We start from the raw sequence: 21,521 nt of genomic DNA, 5'->3' as shown, positions 1-21,521 counted from the left end.
TTTAGACCCCAGTTAGCCCAGGCCTCACAGTGCTTATAGAATGCCACTTTATTTAATCCTTAACTTCTTGAGGTTCGTCCCAAATCACCAGGTTAACATGATTTATATGATTTGCATTAGAACAGAAACACCAGAACTGTGGTTGTACAGCCAAATAAGAACCAAATAAATACAGATGGGTTGATACTGATACCAACTGCGTACTTAATTAGATACCCATCACACATTTTGTATACTGTCTTTTATCCAGTGTAACAGGCGTGTAGTGTAGACACACTTTAGAGCGTTTAGGTGACATCTTGGCTGCTGAACTGTGACTTCACCACCACAGACGGGTCGTAGCTGCTGTGGCAATGGGCCAGTCACATGTCACATGTCACATAAAATAGAAAAATGCTTGTGTTGATTGGCTGTGTGCAAGTCCATACAAATAGTTATATTTTCTAGCTCTGGGTTTAAAAAAGATCGATTGCAGATTTCGTTTGACGGGAGACATTTCAATACTACTTGGTATCGATTTATTTCAGTCGATACCTTAAAGGTATCAGTTACCGATACACAACAGTAGTTCAGGTTTTTCAAGTGTGAAATGAGGTTTAGTTAACCCAGGGTTTTCAGGGGTTTTGTTAGAAAGTGGAGAAGTTAGGTAGTAAGGACTAACTCACTGAATTTTTACATCAGGACTATGGTCTTGACTTGGGACTAACTCCATCAACACTGCTTGTCAAATTGTCTAATGGTCCCTCCTATACCTTTCATTTGAGAGGTTCAATTCATGCAGGGATTGGCAAGAGAACAGCTAGTGTTTCAACTTTTCTCTCTAGCTCTGTTTCTGCTACTACAATTGAGTGCTACACTATGACTGTCTTCCAGGAGAGACTGTCTGAAGAAGTGCTCTGTTATCTCTGTATATAAACGATCTCGCTCCTCTCCATGACAGCCAACTTTTTATTCTGCCTTCAAGTGTGGCATTTTGGAACAACAATAAATCCTTTTGATTCCCCTCATATACAAAGTAGTTATTTTCTAATGTAACCCGGCTTTCATGCTAAGCTCTAGGATCAAGTAAGGATATACAATAGAAACAAAGCCCCAACAAGTATAATGAACACAAGTACTGTAAGTGTGTGCTGCAGCCGTTTGTGGTCAGGTCCGCTGACATTAGATTGTTCAAGGCCAACAGTGCACCACATACACACACACACACACAAATACACACACACACACGCACACACACACACAGAAACACACACTCAGACTATCAGGCTCCTGCTCATACAGGAAATTACAAAAAAACACCTTTATCTCTTGTCTCGCCAAACACACACACACACACACACACACACACACACACACACAGAGAGAGAGAGAGAATTGTACAGGGAATTACCTATTGTTCGTCTACAAATTCACCTCAAGGCAAGGTGAATCTGAAGTGGATTTTAGTCTCTCCATTCTTCTCGTCTTTTTTATGTCAACCCCTAACAGACAGCCAACCGATGAATCTGTACTGGATTGAAAGCATTTATCCCTCTGCAGGGTTACAGTAAATGTGTGCATGTGTGTATTCATGTGTTAAAGCGAGATAAGGCCCTAACAAAGCGGAACGGGCAGGCTCGCCGGCTTCCGGCTTTGCTTATACCCCCCCCCTCCCTCCCCAACTCCCAGCGCTCGTTAATCCAGCACATTCCGTATGGATGCTAATTATATGAGCCAGTGTAGGATGCTGCTACCATGTCTGCTGCTAACCCCCCCCCATACAAGGTCTCCCACCCTCCAACCCCCCCACCGCCTGCCAAGACTGGTGAATCTCCCCGTGTTTCTGAATGATGCTTTGAAGTAGCGGTGACCTAGAAATGGGCTGATGATGAAAGAATGGCTCAGAGCGGAGCGAGGGAAGGGGGGGGGGATGATGAGAGAGAGAGGAAAATATGGGTGTAATTGGTGAATTGATGGCAACAAGGTTTGCCTTTTTGAACCCTGTACTTAAATCCAGGTCTTTTTAACTTGATTTTAAATGATAACATAGAGACGACGACGCTGCACTATCCTTATTCTCTTTTCCATATTTTCTCCTCTTTTTCTCTCCTCATGCAAGTGATTCCTATTGGGTGTGAGATATAAACTAGGGCAGCCTGTCTAAGGACAAAAAGTGTTTGTGTTTGTGTTAGTGAGTTTGAGATCTTTTGAGTATTTTTTTATCATCCTCCCAATTGGTGAACTGCCTCCTGTCTTGCCAGATACTGTATATGTGTATCACTGACACAGAAACTGTAACTCCACATGGAAAAACCAAATACTCCAAAACCTGAATAGATTCAGCTTTCATGTATGACAAAGAACAGCAGCAAATCCTCACACCTCAACTTTTGGCGACGATGAACTGATTATCAACATGTTTGCAGATGATGTGTGTCTTTATGTTGGTCAACTATTCTGACTCAATGCTGCATCTGAAAACATATAGCCAATGTCATGAGCCATGAAGATCTAAATTGCTCTTTTTTTGACTGCGCACACCCTTTTTTTTTCTGGTTCCAGGTTTGATCTTCTGATCATTTAGCTAATCACTGCAATCTGTTTGGCAGCTGACAGTCAGCGTGTGTATTTGCCGGCTGCCAAACACACCACACACACTGGGATCTGACTTCCAAACTTTTGAGTCTGGAGAACGTCTGTTACTGTTTGAAATGTGAATGAGTGTCTCTGTTTTCTGGTGTGTGTGTGTGTACTAGCGTTCCCATTTCAGGTTTTTGTGTGGTTTAAATCTCCGGCATTATCAGAGATTTTGTTTAATCCCACATGAGGGTTGGTGATGCTAACTCCATTATGTCCGATTTAAGTTGATCTCTGACAATGTGCTATCATCAATCACACACTGACCTACATTCTCTGCACTCTCCCAGTGCCCAATCATACTTCCAAAAAACCAATTTGTCCTCAATATGCCTGCTCATAATACCTGTCTGTCTGCAGGCTTTCCCTGCTCCTGTTTCTGCTCTTAACTACAAAATAATTATTTTTTTTAATATGAAATAAATAAAATTGAATTTACATGAATACATTATGTAAAATATATAAATTGAACAGTAAAAGGACATTTAAGAAACTATAAAAAATCAACTCATTATTGTGAAAATATTATAATTCCAAATTGTGACAGTGGTGTTGTCACCTTTCAGCCAATCACACAACCACCACACTCTCAGCGTCTTAAACTAGCACACTTAAGTGCCACAAGATTTAGACAGTTAGCATCTGTTAGCTACAACAATGTAAAGTTACTCTAAATGAACCTTCTGACTGCTGCTGTAAATAAAAACAGTACACAGGAACAAACATCTGCTTGCACACCTAGCTCTAGCGAGGCGGAAGCTTTGTTTGTCTCTTGAAAAGACAGCGTTAGCAGCCGCAGCTAACTGGCTGGTTAATTTACAATTATCTCCGAAGGGTTTCGACTCTTAAGGTGCTCCTCAGAGAAAGACGCACAATTCTTTGAAGACCAAAATTACAAGCAATCATTTTCTTTTTGGTTCTGTTTTCACCACTATTGTCTAATCCTGAGCTGTGGTGATGTAATAATAATATCTTTTCTTATCCCAGGCCAACCTGTGTTTTGTGGACATTGACAACCACTACATCGAGCTTCCAGAGGACTTCCCCCAGTTCCCCAACAAGACCGAGTTCATGCAGGAGCTCAGCGAGGTGCTGCTTAGCTTTGGCATTTCGGCCAACACAGGGGCCCCACCACGGACCCGCACCAGTCCAGGCAGCACCCCCTCCACACCGGGCAGGGAGCGTAAAGTCGTTGCCCTCCGGCAGCTGGAGGATGATGGGCGTAACGGCAACTTGGCAGGGGAAGAGCTGGCTGTGCTGGAGCTGCTGCAGGGAAACGCTACCCTGGAGAGACTGCAGGCGCTGACCAGACGCACCGGAGTGACGGTGGCACGTGTGGACGCCCTGAGGGCCGGAGTCAAAGGTCAGGTGACTGAGGGGCAAGGGGGACAGACAGCAGCTGAAGACATGGAGCTAAGGAACGCCAAGCTGAACGTCAAGCTGAGAGAGGTGTTCGCCAGCCGCTTCACCACCATGTTTGCTGACTATGAAGCCTTTGTTATCCAGAGCGCCCCAGATCTAGAGTCCTGGCTCACCAACAGGGAGCAGATGCACAACTTCGACAAGGTGAGTAAATGAAATACAATCACTGAGAGTGCACAGGACACATTGAGACTTCTTAAAGCATTTACAAGACACAATGTGGCCTCGCTGTACAAACAGAGTCATCTAAAGTATTTTTCTATAAAAGTTAAATTGGATTGTATGTTGTAAAACAGTTTGCAATGTTCTGCGCCTCCACTTACATTATGACCTGCATTTATAGATGTGCAGGGACTGTAAATGACTGTTTACACATTATATGCAGTACATTTCCCTTGTGAGTTGTGAGTCCCTTGTGGGCTTTGAAAATGCCAGCTACTGCACAGTATTGAAAATGAGTCTGCTGAGTACTATGTATAACGTAAATGATACATTTATAATACAGTATTAGTATTATAGTATTAGTGAATATCAGTTTCTAACATAGTGTACAATGTTTGGCCAAAAGTAAATGGAAACCCTTGTGCACATAGTTATGGAGCTTTTGGTCTGGACCTGTTTTTTATAATGTGGACTGTTTAGTTCCAGTAGAAGTACATTTTAATGACAATAGACAATGATGTGCTTCCAACTTTGTTGCAACAGTTAAAGTCAACATGACAATTATCTGTGCACAAAGCCATAAAGAAAGTCCATTAAAAAAATTGTTTTCCCAGTTGGAGAAAACTGGGAAGTGGAGAAAACAAAACCCCAGTCCAACACTTTTGGGATGAACTGAAACACAGAATGTGAGCCAGGTCCTATCAGGTCCTATCAGGGTCTATCAGGTCCTATCAGGCCCTATCTGTGTTGCAGTCAAGTATCTGCTGGAAAGCCTTAAACCAGAAGAGGGGAAACTGTTTATTGAGTAACACATCACAGGTGTAACATTCATGTGTCCACATAGTTTGTTCAAATATTCATATAGCGTACTTAGAATATAACTATCATGGTCACTGTAGCAATATTGGCCTATAGGCAGTTTATGGTCATATGTCATTGATAATAACAGAGGCGAGTGTTCATTTTCCCTTTTCTGAGTTTTGTATTATTAATGATCTGTTAATTCACTCCTAAACCTTCCTGTATCTGTTTCACAAGTTTTCAGTGGTGCAGTGGGAGTTATATCATAATAAAGGGTTTTACTGTGAAGCAGCTGTATTAAGTTTGCACCAACAGCAGCTTCTAATTAAATAACTGCAAATAAGAGATGGCTAGAATGAATGAATCAGTTGTAGATACAATTTTGCCATATTAATTAAATCTCAGAGCAATACACCAGTGAGTGTTGTAGTTCAATTTAAATAGCCTTTTTTGTGATTTGATTGAGAATTGACAGTATAATACGTGTGTGTCTCCCTGCTTGTGTCGGTGCCTTCTTCAGGCCTCCTTCCTGTCAGACCAGCCTGAGCCCTACCTGCCTTTCCTCTCCCACTTCATCGAGACACAGATGTTCGCCACGTTCATTGACAACAAGATCATGTCCCAGTGGGAGGATAAGGAGCCGCTGCTCCGCGTCTTTGACGCACGCATTGACAAGGCCCGCCTCTATAACGTCCGTGCTCCCAGCCTCCGATCCTCCAGCTACCAGAAGTGCTCTATCCTCAAGGAGTCTGGTAAGCTCAGCAGTGACAGCGAGAGCGCTCAAATGTGTTCAAGTGTGCTTAACTTTACTGCAAACATGATTAAAATTGGAACAGAAGTGGTTGGAAAATATTATCCACAGGGAGAGAAAACCAGAAATGTAGTGGTTTTAATTGGCAGCAATAAACGAGCTGGTTGATCAGCATGCTGTACATGTCCTTCAAAGCATACCAGTCATCCCTTAGTGAGGTCAGACTGGATTGCACTGTGCCATGCAATTTAAAAACACACACAGTCTGCATACTCCTCTTTCATTTCTACTTACTCTCTTGTCTCTCCTCTATCAGCTCTCCCCAGTGACCAGAAAACCCCACTTCAATTTCTCTACATCCCAACACAGCAAACCGTCCATCACTCTATAACACACACACACACACACATGCACACAAACACACAGTCTCTGACTCTGATTGTATCTTATTGCTAGTGTGTTTGGTCAGGCCTTTTACTTATTTTCTCAATCAGTGCTGTTTTGCTTTCCTTTGTTAAGCCTTTAATTGTTGCTGAATGTGCAGTGTGAGGCACGAGGTCAGAGTCAGGACTGAGTCAGACTGTTAGAGGCCAGCAGGGAATCTATGAGGCTGCATGTGAATGGTTTGTCTATTTAAAAATTAATGACAAAAAGGGCTAATTGCCAAAATGCTTTTCTTTCTTTCTTATGTCTGTGTGTTAACTACAGAGACGGAGTGTTTTGGAGATTCATGTAGTAATTGAAATAGGTTGTAACAGTCAATTTTTGCAACACCAACTAGTTATTAGAAATAAGTTGTAACTAAATCTGGTATTTACACCCACTAACTGCCAGGTGTAACTGTTATGTAGCGTTAGCTAGCTACATAACAAATAACAAAACATTAGCTAGCTAATATGATAAGTTTGATGAGGCTAAAGACAGTCAACAAATCTTTAATGTGACTTGATAAAAATGCTGTATAATAATATGAAAAAATTACTCAATATACCTCACATTACAAAACATTATACTAGTGATGTCAGAAAGGACTTTCATAAACAATATATAAACAGTTTAGTTCATAGGTTATATCCCTTGCAAACCTTTAAACACACATATTTATCCATGTATACAGGTATAATACTCAAATCAGTTCTGTTAGCCTAGTTTAGCATGACTAGAAGCAGGGGGAAAACAGCTAGCCTAGCTCTGTCTGAAGAAGAAAAGTATACCTACCTACACTGAAAGCTATTACAGCTACACAATGTAGCTTGTTTGTTTAACACGTGAAAAAGCATACATTTAAAAGGTGATAAATATACCCAACTAACCTGTGAAAACTTTAATTTTCCCCCATGCTCAGATTTTTAGTCGTCTATTAGCATGTTTAGCACATAGCCTCCTCTTTGAGTCATTATGTCATTATCCTACTTTTTTTTTTACAGCAAACCTACCACTCATATTTATCTGTCTACCATTTTGTGTCCAGTCTCATTCTCAACATTAATTTGCTAACGCTCATCTGGGCTAACCTACTAACACTATATATAGCTGGAGATACTGCACAGAAGTGCTGAGTGTAGGGATAAACTGTTGTTGTTAGGAAATAGTTCAGCTCATAACATTCACTACAAGCACAAATTCATGTGTTTACATTTCTGTTCTCCAGTCTTAATATTAAGCTAGGCTAGCAATGCTTCACTGTGTTCACCAGCTAGTCTCTAACTGTGTCTGTCTGCTGTGTGGAGCAGTGCTGACAATAATCTCTGGTGGTTGGAAATGAAACAATACATGAACTGAAAACACAACTTAACCCATCAAGGAATTTGCCCTCAAACATAACAAAGACAGAAATAGCAGAATATGATGTTATGGAATGTTACCAAATGATACCGAAACAGTTTTGTCAACAGTTTCAATCTGATATATCTGATATTATGACGGCTCCTAACAATGCAGTTATGTGCTGTATATGACACTGATATTATCAGTTTTCAGTTTGGCTTAATATTCACAGCTTTGCTACTCTTTCATGAGACCGATCATCATGTCTCTGAGAGTTGTCCCCTTGATTCTCTTTGTTTTCTGGTGTGTGCATCTGTATGTGACCCACAATGTTTCGTGTTAATAGGCTGAGCGATGTAAAGCTTTAATTGCAGAGGGCAAGTTCATTGAGGGGCGATGGTGCATGCAGGTACCCAATTACTCAGACAATAGGCAGCTTTTTCCCCCTGCCTGCCTTCCCCCTGCGGCGACTCGCTCCAGCGCCTGCGCTCACCGCTCACGCCAGAACTCGAGGTTCACACAGCAGCTCCTGTCAGACACAAAACACACTCAGTGCTCGAACGGGGCAACACAACCCAGACAGTTTAACAACAAGCACAGTTTGCAATGATGACGGGCAGATAAGGATGCAGTGTGTTTGCTGTTGCTTCTCTGTGAGGAAAAGCTAGAGGAGGTGAAGGGCACAGTGGGATGAGTCAGTCGAAGTGTGTGGTTGTGGATCTCAGGGGAGAGAGGGAGTAATGAATGGGTCAGAGACAAAGCGAGAGAGAGCAATGAGAAGACATACCTCATCTTGTGATTTATAATATAAACAACCTCTCTTGAAATCCAGTCAGGTTTTTCTTGTTGGCAAATGAGCAGCTGTTGCAGCATATTATGTTTGCTTCATTAGGCCAGGAGAATTTGTCATTGTTTATCAAGTCCTATTCTTCATTTGTTTACATGCTGTTTCTCTGACTTTATTCACACACCAGAGGTGAAATGTCCCAAACCACATGTTTTCTTTCACAATGTGCTTTTTTAATGGGCCACGGTTACACTCTCAGCTTCTATAAGCCTATTCGAGAGAGAAAATTGAGTTATTCATTGCACGGTGTAGTGATGCTGCTGTGCTCCCAGATCTCAGCCACTACTTTGACTACAGTGTTATTGTAACTGATCGAAAAGAGGAACAAAAAACCCATGTTATTATCTTTTCTGCACATATACTTTCTGTTTATATGGAATGATGTAATCTAACAACTAAACTTATTCCATATCAGACACCTACATAAACATTTTTCTTTTACACACAAAACACACAATTTAACTTTTTTGTCCTTAGTATGTGTCAAACTCCAAAACACATTCAGTATTTAAAGGTGCAGTGTGTATTCATTTAGTAGCATCCAGTAGAACTGACTTGGCAGAAATGGAATACAATCACATTTTCATGAGGTTTTTACACTAATTAAAACATACTTATGAATCATTGTGTTTTAGTTACCTTAGAATGAGCCCTTTAAATCTACATAGGGAGTGGGTCCTCTTCCACGGAGCCTGCCATGTTGCACCGCCATGTTTCTACAGTAGCCCAGAATGGACAAACCAAACACTGACTCTAGAGAGGGGCTTTTGCATTTTTCACATGTTTCGCAGCCACTGCAAGTTCTCCTACACTCTTTGAAGGGAAGGGTGAAGGGAGGGATATTCATTTGCTATCTGCAACCTTACCACTAAATCTTACACATCTGTCCTTTTTAAAATGATTTTTTCACAGCTCTACACAAGAGTAGATTTAGACAGTTAAATGTGTGATTAAGTAGTCAGGCTGCTGTATGAGTCACTAAATGTTGTGAAAATTATGTGGCAATCTCAAATTCCCACAGGCCTCGTCTATGTCTACATTCAGCTGTGCTTACTCTGACTATTACCTCATTCAGGTCAATCAAAATTAATGTTGCAGTCTAATGTTAACATATTCCGTCTCCCCCCTGCAGCTCAGGCAATCGAGCAGCGGCTGATGAAGATCGACCACACGGCCATCCATCCACACCTGCTGGACATGAAGATTGGTCAGGGCAAATACGAGCAGGGATTCTTCCCCAAACTACAGGCCGACGTGCTCAACACAGGACCAACGAACAACAAGTGAGTCGAGTTCCACCTCATGGCTGATATCACACACGTGAAACCAGTGAGATACAGCAAGTCAGCACCTAACACCAACACTGTGACGGCTTGCTGGGCTCATTTTTTACACCGTTGCTTCATGTGTCATGCATGACTCAAAAACCAAAAGGCTGTATTTTATATACTACTTTTTTATTAAAAGGCATGTTGCACAATCAACAAGCAGCAGGGAAGCTATTACACCAAATAAAGACAAGGGAAAAAACAGAGAAAGAGAAAAGGATACAAACAGAAAGAAAAGAAAACCATAAAAAGCAAAGAAAGGAATAGTTTGTTACTTAACTCACTTGTTGTTTTTCATTTTATTTATTTATTTATTTATAATCTACCGGGTAGAGAGTAATGGGCAAATGTATGTATTTTCCAAAATGTTGAACAATTCCTTTAAGATGCATCAATTAGATAGGTCATGGAGAAAACAACCAATTGAATACTTGCTCTTGTATTTGACTCAGAAGAATGAATGATGAATTTCAATGTGCTGATTATTAAAATATTTGTGTTTGGTCTTCAGGTGGTCTCACAGGACGGCAACAGCTCAGCGACGGAAAGATCGCCATAGACAGCAGACAGAGCACCTGACTCTCGACAATGACCTGAAAGAGGTAGAAAACCTCCTCACAACCGACATGTAACCTTCCTCCTGAACGCCCTGCGCCCTCCTCTGCTCTCTAACCTTACTCAGTGTACAAGCATGACTTTATTTTCTCCGTATGTTTCATGTCATCGTGTTAGTTTGTGTATTCTGTATCTGAGCTGCTCTCAGTTTTATGTTTGGAGCTTTTCTGTCGTTCGCTTCTGTTGTTTTTCATCCTTTTATTTTCCAAGACCTCATGTGCATGCTGCCTTCTCTTGTTTTCTTTTCCATTCTTCTCTTTTGTTTCTGTCCTATCATGTCTGCTCGTGTGTCACGCGCCGGTCGTTTCGGGGGCTTGGGTTGTACCCCTCGTCCTCCTCCTCCTCCTCTTCAGCAGGTGGAGGGCTGTCTGATCCTGCAGAACTCCATGGCCTTTTGGGAGTGGGACAATGCGTCCCCTCCGCCTATCAAACCGCCTAAAAAATCTGCCTCTGCATCCTGTCTGGTATGTGGAGAAACTGCCAAAGCTGTGGATTCCCTCTCACAGACCTCTTCCTCAACCCCCACCCTCACCTCCACCCCATCCAAACATATTAATCAGGGTTCCCACCCACCGAAATTTAAAGCCCAACTTTACTGTCTCACACTCTCCCAATTGTGACATACTAACTGTAAAACACACCACATCACTTTTGTTGAAGCACCCTGAAAAGTAATGTATTATTACAGTGAAGCACTGTGTTATAGGACATAATGGAAAAGCTGTAGAACTGTAATTCTGGTAATGTGACAGTGGAAACCCTGCTCACCTCAACACCCACTCACCCACTCCTTAAAGGACTGGCTCTCATCTCCAGCATGTCACCATTTCTCTGTTAACTCACATCAATCCACCACTTTGAAGCTGGATTTTTACAGTTTCTCACGTCATCATAACAACAATTCTCCTGTATTGTCATCAGTTGTGAAAACACATTCATTTTAAAATGAGGAAGCAGGTTCTTCAGATTTTTTTATGACATTATTAATAAATGTCTTCTTGTCAGAGTTTCCTTGTGCAGCAACACATGTTCTAAACAGATGGAGGCAAAGAAGAGAGACAGAGCTTATTACAATCAGATAAAGCTAGGTGTCAGATTAAAGCTAACCTTTTTGACACGTAGCATTAGATGGAGTATGTGCACTGATGTTAACTTAGAACAGCTTGCTCATCTTCACAACAGATAAAGCTTTATTACTGTAAGATTCAGGTTTCATGTTCTCTCAGAGCTAACCATCTGCTTTTTGTTTGATGTCCAGAAGTACATGCAGGAGGCGCGCAGCCTGGGGAAGAACCTCAGACAGCCCAAACTGTCCGATCTATCTCCCGCCGTCATCGCCCAGACCAACTGGAAGTTTGTGGAGGGGCTGCTCAAGGAGTGTCGCATGAAGGTGAAACGTACAAACTGCTGCAGTGACCTATGATTCATGACTTTAATCAGTTACTGACAGCCTGACTCATCAAACATCAAACACACCCATCTCTCATGGGTGTCATCTCTCATATGCATGCAGGGAGTGACACTGCTCAGGTTTCATTAGAATCAGACTCTTGTCTGATGTTTGACACCCTGATGTACACCTTAAAATAAGAAATAAAACACTCAGCCCAATAGCCCAAAAATAAATCTTTAAAAAAAAAGAAATAAAACACTCTTTCTTTTATAAGTGAAAAGATATGAGTTGATAAGTACAAAACACAGTTGCTCTCTTCAGTACACTCAGAGGTTTTGCTGCTACTGTCTCATTTGGTTTGGTATGAGCAGTAGTGTACAGTAGATATAGCTGTGTAACTGGATAACTCTTTTCTACCTCTGCTACCTCCACACTTCATTTTAGCATTTATCATCATCTAATCATTCTCTCTTGTGGTCACAGTAGTTCTCTTGTTAGAAAGAACCTTTTTTCTTTGTGCATTTTAGTGACTAGTAGTTGAATCTATTACAATCATGGGAAGGTATTACGAAAATACATGTGACTGCAGTTTACCTTTATAACCAATTTCTGATCAACTTTTGTTATTATAAATATATTGTTAAGGGTTTTTTTTGCATCATGTGACCTAGTTAAACTGCAAACAGCTGATAGCAGTAAAGGGACATGAGAAAACTGGGTTCAGAAAATAGTTTGAAAATACTGACCAATTTTTTAATCTGTTTTTAGTGCACACATAGAGTATCATTCATAACACCTTTGTCATGGTGCAGTTATTCTGTTCATTATAAGACATTAACACTCCCTCTTTTAAAGATTTCTTCTAACTTACAAGTAAATAAAATGTAGGTTTGTGGAACTCATCACTCAAGCTTCTCACAATATATTAATGATTACAGTATTAATCCAAGTTGTTAATCTAATCGTGTGTGTGTGTGTGTGTGTGTGTTCAGACAAAGCGTATGCTGGTGGAGAAGATGGGCCGGGAAGCGGTGGAGCTCGGCCACGGCGAGGCCAACATCACCGGACTGGAGGAGAACACTTTGATCGCTAGTCTGTGTGACTTGCTGGAGAGAATCTGGAGCCACGGGCTGCAGGTCAAACAGGTCAGTACGAACACACACACACACACACACACACACACAGACACACACACACACACACGCATATCAGATATATAATACAGTAACTCATACTCCTGCTGTCAGTGTAAACACATCATCTTTAATCAGGTTTTTTTGAACATATTGGATATTGTGGCTAAGAAGTTATTGCCTGATAAATCTCCTGTCTGTGTGTTTGTGTGTGTGTGTGAGTGTGTGTGTATATATATATATATATATATACATATATATAATCAGTCAGTGAAAACATTAGCTGTATGTGTTAATTGTGTCTGTTGGGATTTTGGGATTTCTGACACACTTCATGTGATACCTCAGGGGAAGTCGGCCCTGTGGTCCCACCTGCTGCACTTCCAGGCTCGTGAGGAGAAGCTGGAGCAGCAGCACGCTGAGTCACCAGGTAAGACACACACACACACACTTAACTGTGTCTCTAACACACATTTCTGAGTGTAATCCAGCCATCATGATTATATCCTATTTTTCCCTTCAACAGTGCCACATGTTCCTGAGAGGAGGAAGTCTGATACTTCCATATCAATGCCGTGTCTGCGTGTGTCTCTCATACAGGACATGAGGTACGTGCTGCTGTCTGTTCGTCATGGCGACGTGTTACTGAAGGTTTTGTCATGATTCGACTTTTTCATGTTTATTAGATTGAATGGTTTAAATATTGATTATGCAAAGTGTCACCCTCTATCCTTAGACCTTCAATTCAGATAAGGAAAGACTCCACAAACAAACCCCTTAAAGCTGCTGTAATGTATGAAATGTCAGTGTATAAGGTCATGGCTCATAGTGATGAACCTACAGAGAATTATCAATAACTCTACTCTCAGCTTTACAGAGCTTTATAGTGAGTTTCAACTCATTGTTGAACTGTCTGGTTGCAACTTTACTGTTATGGTTCTCACTCAGCACTCTCATAGCGTCATTTTAGAGAAAAAACTATAAGAAAAGCCACTGTACACTACCTGTTCAGCACTAAAAGACATACAGACACAGTAAGCTGTAGACATAGTGGATCATTTGGCAACTAAAGAGCCAGATTTTACTCTCAGGACCTGGTACAGAGTAAAAACAGAGCTAACCGAAAGTGAATATTAGGCTTCCATGTGTCTAAATGAATGATGATGTTGCTCTGTAACTGCTGGCTCAGTAAGTGCAGGTTAATCAGTGAAAAAACAGACAAAAGGTGGCTTGTAACAGAGAAGGAATTCGTCTTCCAGGACACACAGTACAAGCTAACAGAAGAACTAGGAACACAATTATATTGCTATGTAAGTAAAGTACATAACATGTTCTAAGTATTAAGTGTAAAAAGTAGAAGAGAAGTTGTTTGAAATGAAGACTTCCAGGTGTGAACACTAAACCAGCTCTACTACAGAGACCTGTAATGAGGACAGACTACACATCCACACACTTACTGTAGTAAAGCTGATGGAAGTCCAGACATCAAAAAATAAATTACAGCAGTTCATCACTCAACTCCTGAGAGTCACTGAACATCAGACTGATGAGAGTGCCAACGTACAGGAAACCTGTTTTTTACAGCGTTCATCACTGTCTTCTCTCTCTGTCCATCACGTGTCTCTTCAGGCACATCCAGAGCATGTCAGAGATTAAGACAGATGTGGGACGAGCCCGAGCCTGGATCCGTCTGTCCCTGGAGAAGAAGGTGCTCTCTCAGCACCTCAAACAGCTGCTGTCCCGACAAGCCTTAACCAAGTGAGCACGCGCGAATAATCACATAACTCACGTGATTTTTTTAGTGACAGAAAGCGGAGGCTTGAACAACAGATTGTTAAATATTCTCCTGCCCACAGGAAGCTGTACAAGCGTTATGCCTTCCTGCGCTGTGAGGAGGAGAAGGAGCAGTTCCTCTTCCACCTGCTCTCTCTCAACGCTGTCGACTACTTCTGCTTCACCAGCGTTTTCACCACCATCAGTGAGTTCTTCCTCAGCTGCACGTGAGCTCAGATCACTCTGCTCAACAAAAACTAAACTTCACTGCCAGCTCAGTACACTTATAAAGCTTTTCCACAAGTTAACCGCAAGCTACCATGGCAACTGTTGAGTTGTGACAAGCTTAATAAATCTATTAAATAACTAAATCATGATGCCCATTTGTATAAAATATGAATTCATGCTTTGTCAGGTCTGACCACAAAAGGACAAGCAATCAACTTTTAAAATGCTTGTTTTATGAATGGAGTTCTGTTCTGGTGAGAAGAGGTGAAGGGGCAATCTAAAATGTCTTATTCTGTCCCAATCAACAGTCCTCAGCCCAAAGATACTCAGAAACTATAAAATAGTCACATTCAAGAAGCTGGGGTCAGAGAATTTGGACTCAAACAATTAAGCATAGTAGCAAAATAGTTGTAGACTAATGGAATAATTGACTAATGATTTATGTCCACATAAGTGACCTTGTTAGATCAGTGTTGAACAATGAGGTAATTGAATGTTGAATGAATCAGTATTCACAGAGATATCAGGAAAACCCAACAAAAACATGCACCTTCTAAACAAATGGAGAGACGCCTCAGTGACTACCTGTAAACCACCACAAACCACCTGCTACATCCATAAAGCCTTTCCATGCTCACAGAGAAAAGCCTCTTCCCGCTCACTCTCCCAGTTATTTGGTTAATGTCAGCTGCTGGATGGATGGAGCTGAACATGGATCAATGTCTGGCCCAGCTATTAGTATGAATAAACCATGAGGGTGTATGTACAGTTTAATCAAAGATTTAAAGCACCATGTATTATTCAGCTCTGTGTTTGCACACAGGCCAGATAAGCCGCTCATTTAGATAGATGAACACACACACACACACACACGAGCACGTGTCCAGTAGCTGATCTGTTATTCAATGTGTTTGTTCTGAATCTGACTGGCCCACTTACACAACCTACATTGAGCCCTAATTAACATGTTAGTGTTTGTTTCTCTGCTCTAGCGGCTGATGTGTTGTTTGTTCCTGCAGTGATTCCATACCGCGTCGTCATCATCCCCATCAAGAAGCTGAGCAACGCCATGACCACCTCCAACCCCTGGGTGTGTGTGTCGGGCGAGCTGGGAGATTCGGGCATCATGCAGATCCCAAAGAACGTTCTGGAGATGACCTTCGATGTGAGTCAACTTTTGATCTCTCACCAGCTGGGCAGTGTGTGTCTGCTGCATGTGTGAAGTTTGGTTTTTGTGTGTTGATGTGTTCAGTTTCTCACCTTGCGCTCACCTCTTTGACTGTGAATCATCACACTCACACTCTGCATGCAGCAGCACTCACACTAAAGGTGCTGCAGCTAGTTTACAGGTAGTGTCAGCACTTGTACTTCATTAAAAGATCTTTCCAGTGTATTGCTTTTATGTATAAGTCCACTTAAATACACTGTAGGTGGATGAAATATTTAATATCTAGCATTCTTTTGTGGTTACACCATTGGACATTTTGAGCATTTTGATTTTTGAGCATTCAAGTCTTACTTTTGGAAAAAGAAAAATGGTACAAATGTCATTTCAAATTATAACATACAGCTTCCCATGCTTTTAGGTGCTGAAGTGATGTACATTACATTACATAAGAGAATGAAACTGTCACTGTTTCTTTTATTAAAATAACAAGGCAGCATTAGTCATATGAGACTATATATGTGTACTGCTGTAAATACAATGAGAAAAGTAGTCCATCTCTTACATAAAGTGAGAACCACCTCCTGCTGACTCAACAGATTTCTCATCATCCAGAGGAAATATGGCTGGAGGTAAAAATAGCTGCTGCTTTATGAAATAATCTTATTATATAAGCTGGAATCTGTGTAAAAAAGTTTGTAGAAAAAGCGGGTCAGTTACTGCTACAGCTGCTGTTCTGTCTACTGAGTTGGGAGATTTGAATAATCAATGAAGGTACCGTCTGTGTGATCTGTGCATCAGAAACAATGTTACATAGGTTCAGTGATCAAAATGGTTAGTTACAACATAAATTGAAACAAGTCTGAGGACATCAGAGTGTTCCTGCTGTCCTCCTGTCACCCTGCATGTCTGGTGCATGTTTGCACTGGTGAACTACTTCTTCTTCTGCGTGCATGATGGATGACGTTCTCCTTGTGCTTCTTGTGATCTCCACGCCGCCATTTAATTTATTTTGTTGTCGTCCATCCATCGTGTCTTAACAAGTGTCTCCATCTCCCTCAGTCTGCTTTCAGGCCTCACACGCACATCTCCGCCATGTTCAAGGTTAGAGGAAGCCCTGCCTCACTGCCTCCATCTCTCATCAGCCTCTTCATCCTGTCTCTTTAAAATGCTTCTCATTGCCTGTCTGCCTGTTGTTGTCCTGCAGTCGGCCCTTTTATATAAAGACAGTAAACAGGAAGTGTTTAGAATGTAGAATACCACCTTAAATTCAGGGGCAGTCCCAGTTTAGGATGTCCTGTGTTATATTCCATACGTGCACTGGCATCACTAGCACTACTTTGAACTATAAGAGAAGTGGATTAGTGAGATAAATATTCACTAAGAGTGGAGACTTGAGCACAGTTCATGCTGGGATATAGCGTCCTTGAAAAGGATTAATTTAACTAATTCTCATTTCCACAGGAGTCCACGGATTAAACAGGAAATACAGCGAATTTCATTATAATCAAAAACTTTTAATGATTTCCAACAAATTGAAAATCAACAGTCAAATATAATAAACGTGGAAGTTGTCACTCTTATCTCCACTGCAGCAGCAATAACAGTGTGTGGTACTAGTTAGAGATGTAGAACAGGAGTGTGTGTGTGTGTGTGTGTGTGTGTGTGTGTGTGTGTGTGTGTGTGTGTGTGTGTGTGTGTGTGTGTGACCACTTATTTTTGTGTGTGTGTGAGATACAGTCAATATAGTAGTAGAGAAAATGAATACTGGAGGATGGGTGGATATTCATTTAAAATGCTCTGCTTTAACTTTCTTTCTTGTGTGTGTGTGTGTGTGTGTGTGTGTGTGTGTGTGTGTGTGTGTGTGTGTGTGTGTGTGTGTGTGTGTGTGTGTGTGTGTGTGTGTGTGTGTGTGTGTGTGTGTGTGTGTGTGTGTGTGTGTGTGTGTGTGTGTGTAGTGTCAGAACCTGGGGAAGCTGACCACAGTGCAGCTGGGTCATGATAACGCAGGGCTGCTGGCTAAATGGCTGGTTGACTGTGTCATGGTGCGCAATGAGATCACAGGACACACATACAGGTGAGAGCAGCATGCTTCTATAACACACAGCATGCTCTCATTAATCTCTTTTTAAATAATTTCCATAAGTTCCTGAACCAGCTAGATGTTTCATGCAGGTATTATTTATTTAAACACTTCATGAGCTTTTGGAGTCTACAATTAAAGCCAGTAAAAAATACTTCTAATAGTTTGCTGATTGTTCTGGTTTCCACTGTCAGTGATTGTTCTCCTACTCCAATTAATGGAAATTGAACACAATAAGGTTTAAGCTGCTTTCTGGGGTAAGCATTAAGTCACACCTAATTAAGTTGTAGAGCAGGTCCTTTTTAAAACCCAGCGATCAATCCAATGTGATCCAATTTTTGTTCAGGGACTATATTCAGTAGTATTAGTAGTATCTGCTGCTAACAAAGTAACCAGATGTAGTAAATCAACCTGCAGGAGAGAATAAACACATCCATCTCAAACTCCCTGTCTCCTCCAGGTTCCCATGTGGTCGATGGCTGGGTAAGGGTGTGGATGACGGCAGCCTGGAGAGGATTCTGATAGGTGAGCTGGTGTTACCCAGCGGAGACGAGGATTCTGGGAGGGGTTCCCGTACGCCCCCGCCGCAGAACTCACCATCACAGACCAGACGCATCAGCATCACATCACTGTCTGGACGAGGATACAGTCAGTATCTGATAAAGAAAATATGTCCTCTTTATATTGTGTTAAGCTGTTCAGTGCAAGTTTTATCTGAATGAAGCTGTTTGCTTTAAAGGAAACTGTATTAAAATAACTCACAGTTTGTTTGTTTCTCCGCAATTGTAAACTAAATTACATTTGTTCTTTTCAGGAAAATATTATTTGAAACTATCAGTTAGTTTTAAAGACCTGGAGTATGGAGGCTCAAGTGTGTCACTGTAATTTTAGATTTTTATACTGTTTCATTATTATTGTTACATTTTTTTTTTAAACTACTTCAAACTGATTCATTAAATTTGCATTTAAAAAAGGTATATGCTATTTAGAAAGTACACTTTTAAAGTACATTTTACAAGTCTGTTTTTTAAACATATTTAATAGTTAACAATTTAAATACAGAATGTGGATTAATAATGATTCATTTGCAAATGTAGCCATGTTTTCATTTTTACTCCTTCTAAAACTTGAAGTGGGGAATTTTCTTATTAAGCCGCCATTAAAATACAAATTTAAGTCATTTTTGAATCAATGGATTAATTGATTATGGCTGTCTACAGCCTGAGGCCCAAAGATACTTTTATGAAATTCAGTGTGTGTGTGTCACAGAACATCCCATATTCATCATCCTGACAGGTGTCTTTTAATTAATGACACAATATTCTTTCTATCCATTCATAGCTTTATGTAACTTTCTTCCTGGGGGAGTTTCCTTCTCTGCCTCTGTCTACTGAGGAGTAAAGGTTGAAGGCCGAATCACACAGCTCGCTTTTGTTAACTTATCAACAGCTGTCAGGAACCGGCAGTGGAACATGGTCACACAAGAACCAGGAGACAGAGTATTACATTGTGCACAAGTTCACATAATATTAAGAACAAACATAAGAGGATAATCTTCCATTGCAAGAATATGGTGCTTTAAAACCCCAGTATTAAACACTATAACATACAGTATAACATTAAAAAGCAGTTCCGTGATGTTTGGATGTTCATGTAGATGTTTTCCTGATTCCAGAACCAACCTCAGCACAAATTCAAGAGGCCATCAGTGAGGCGGTGAACAACATCGTCAAACACTTCCACAAGCCAGAGAAAGAGGTGAGTGACTCTTCTCTTTCTCTGTGTCTGATGATGACTGATATCATGTCATCTTTACCTTATTCAATGCTGTACTTTCTGTGAACCTTCTCAACAGTGTGGATTTGTATTGACTGTGTTCATTGTTTTGTCAGTAAAGTGGTGTTTCATGGTCTGTGTAACAGCAGTCCTACTTCCACTTCACTGGAAACAGATGTTGTACAAATGGCTCAGGCCACTGTTCCCCAGCACACTTTAAGTGCTCTCTGTCAGCAGAGAGATGGAGAGTGATGCACGCAGCCGTGAAGGAGCTCAGACAGCGCTGTGATCCCAGGCTCTTTCTTTCTTCTCTAGTGCTGCCATCTCTTCAAAGACAGCAGCCATGACAATCTGACACACAGAGAAGCCAGAAAGAAAGATTTAAACTTCCCCTCCACTCAAAAATAGGTTTCTCTTACTGTTACTACAGTTAACTGGTGCAGAATGATGAATGAGCAGTTTATTTTCACATTCATCTACTGAAGGAGGATCTAACTAGGTCATTTAACCTTTTGATGGAAAAAACAATGTCAGAAATTCATTATAAAGCAGATCATTATATTTATAAAGTCTGGAGGGGATCTTAAAGATTTGGCATTACAGTTTTCCCCAGATAGCAATGCTATTATTCCTCTACTAACCCCATAACCTGCTCAAACTGAAATATAATTCATCATTTAAATACAGAATGAGGATAAATAATTATTACTTGGTAAATGTAATCATGTTTTCATTATTTGTACTCCTTCTTAAAGTTTATGTGGGGGATTTTCTTATTAACCATTAAAACTCATTAAAACCATTAAAAGTCATTTTTCATGTATCCATGTATTTATTGATTATGATTAAACAATAAAAGTCTATGATTATCCCATTGATAATCATAGACTTTTGATAATGGTCAGATTTGTTCAGTTTTCAAATCAGACGTGTGAATCAGGGAAAAGATTGCATTGTAGGAAGTGTAGAATTCAGTGTTTTTGGAGCTTAAGCCACATTAGGGACTAAAACTCATCATATCTCTGTCTTTGATTTCTTGTCTCCCTGGAGACTATGATAAACACTGACCAGTGCAAAGCAGCCTTTCCTCAATCTTATGAGTTCTTCTTTTTAATGCTGTTTTGAGCATTTTTTGTTCCTCTGTCATTTCAAAACTGGGCTCAGTCACGTCTCTCTCTCTCTGCAGTGCTGATTTGTGTTCTCTCTCTCTCTGTGTGTGTGTGTGTGTGTGTGTGTGTGTGTGTGTGTGTGTGTGTGTGTGTGTGTGTGTGTGTGTGTGTGTGTGTTGTGTGTGTTTGTGTGTGTGTTTGTGTGTGTGTGTGTGTGTGTGTGTGTTTGTGTGTGTGTGTGTGTGTGTGTGTGTGTGTGTGTGTGTGTGTGTGTGTTTGTGTGTGTGTTTGTGTGTGTGTGTTCATGCAGAGAGGCAGCCTGACAGTCCTGCTGTGTGGAGAAAGCAGCTTGGTGTCCTCTCTGGAGCAGTTCTTCCATCATGGCTTTAAGTCGGCCCGGCTTTTCCAGAAGACCGTGTTCGTGTGGGACTTTGTGGGTGAGTGTGGAGCTGCAGCACCACCTGTTGGTGTGAAGATGAACTAAAGGGATGTTTTTATAGAGAACCAGCATCCTTTTGTCATAAATATATACAGGTTTTAATCAAAATGCAT

The 21,521-nt window shown here is 40.9% G+C and overlaps 1 protein-coding gene across 1 annotated transcript in view; it reads left to right on the top strand.

Moving 5' to 3' along the window:
• Positions 1-21,521, top strand: part of dennd5b (DENN/MADD domain containing 5B) — a 79,141-nt gene that overhangs the window by 53,886 nt on the left and 3,734 nt on the right. Inside the window, 15 exon segments of the mRNA XM_053314131.1 lie at positions 3,604-4,182; positions 5,522-5,753; positions 9,499-9,649; positions 10,206-10,296; positions 11,568-11,699; positions 12,695-12,847; positions 13,184-13,265; positions 13,362-13,443; positions 14,465-14,593; positions 14,692-14,813; positions 15,856-16,001; positions 17,960-18,078; positions 18,545-18,732; positions 19,760-19,842; positions 21,280-21,406. Coding sequence (XP_053170106.1) covers positions 3,604-4,182; positions 5,522-5,753; positions 9,499-9,649; positions 10,206-10,296; positions 11,568-11,699; positions 12,695-12,847; positions 13,184-13,265; positions 13,362-13,443; positions 14,465-14,593; positions 14,692-14,813; positions 15,856-16,001; positions 17,960-18,078; positions 18,545-18,732; positions 19,760-19,842; positions 21,280-21,406 — 2,416 coding nt within the window.

The sequence above is a fragment of the Scomber japonicus genome, chromosome 23, assembly GCF_027409825.1.
Source record: "Scomber japonicus isolate fScoJap1 chromosome 23, fScoJap1.pri, whole genome shotgun sequence".
NCBI lineage: Eukaryota > Metazoa > Chordata > Actinopteri > Scombriformes > Scombridae > Scomber > Scomber japonicus.
This window is presented reverse-complemented; position numbering and strand designations above follow the sequence as displayed.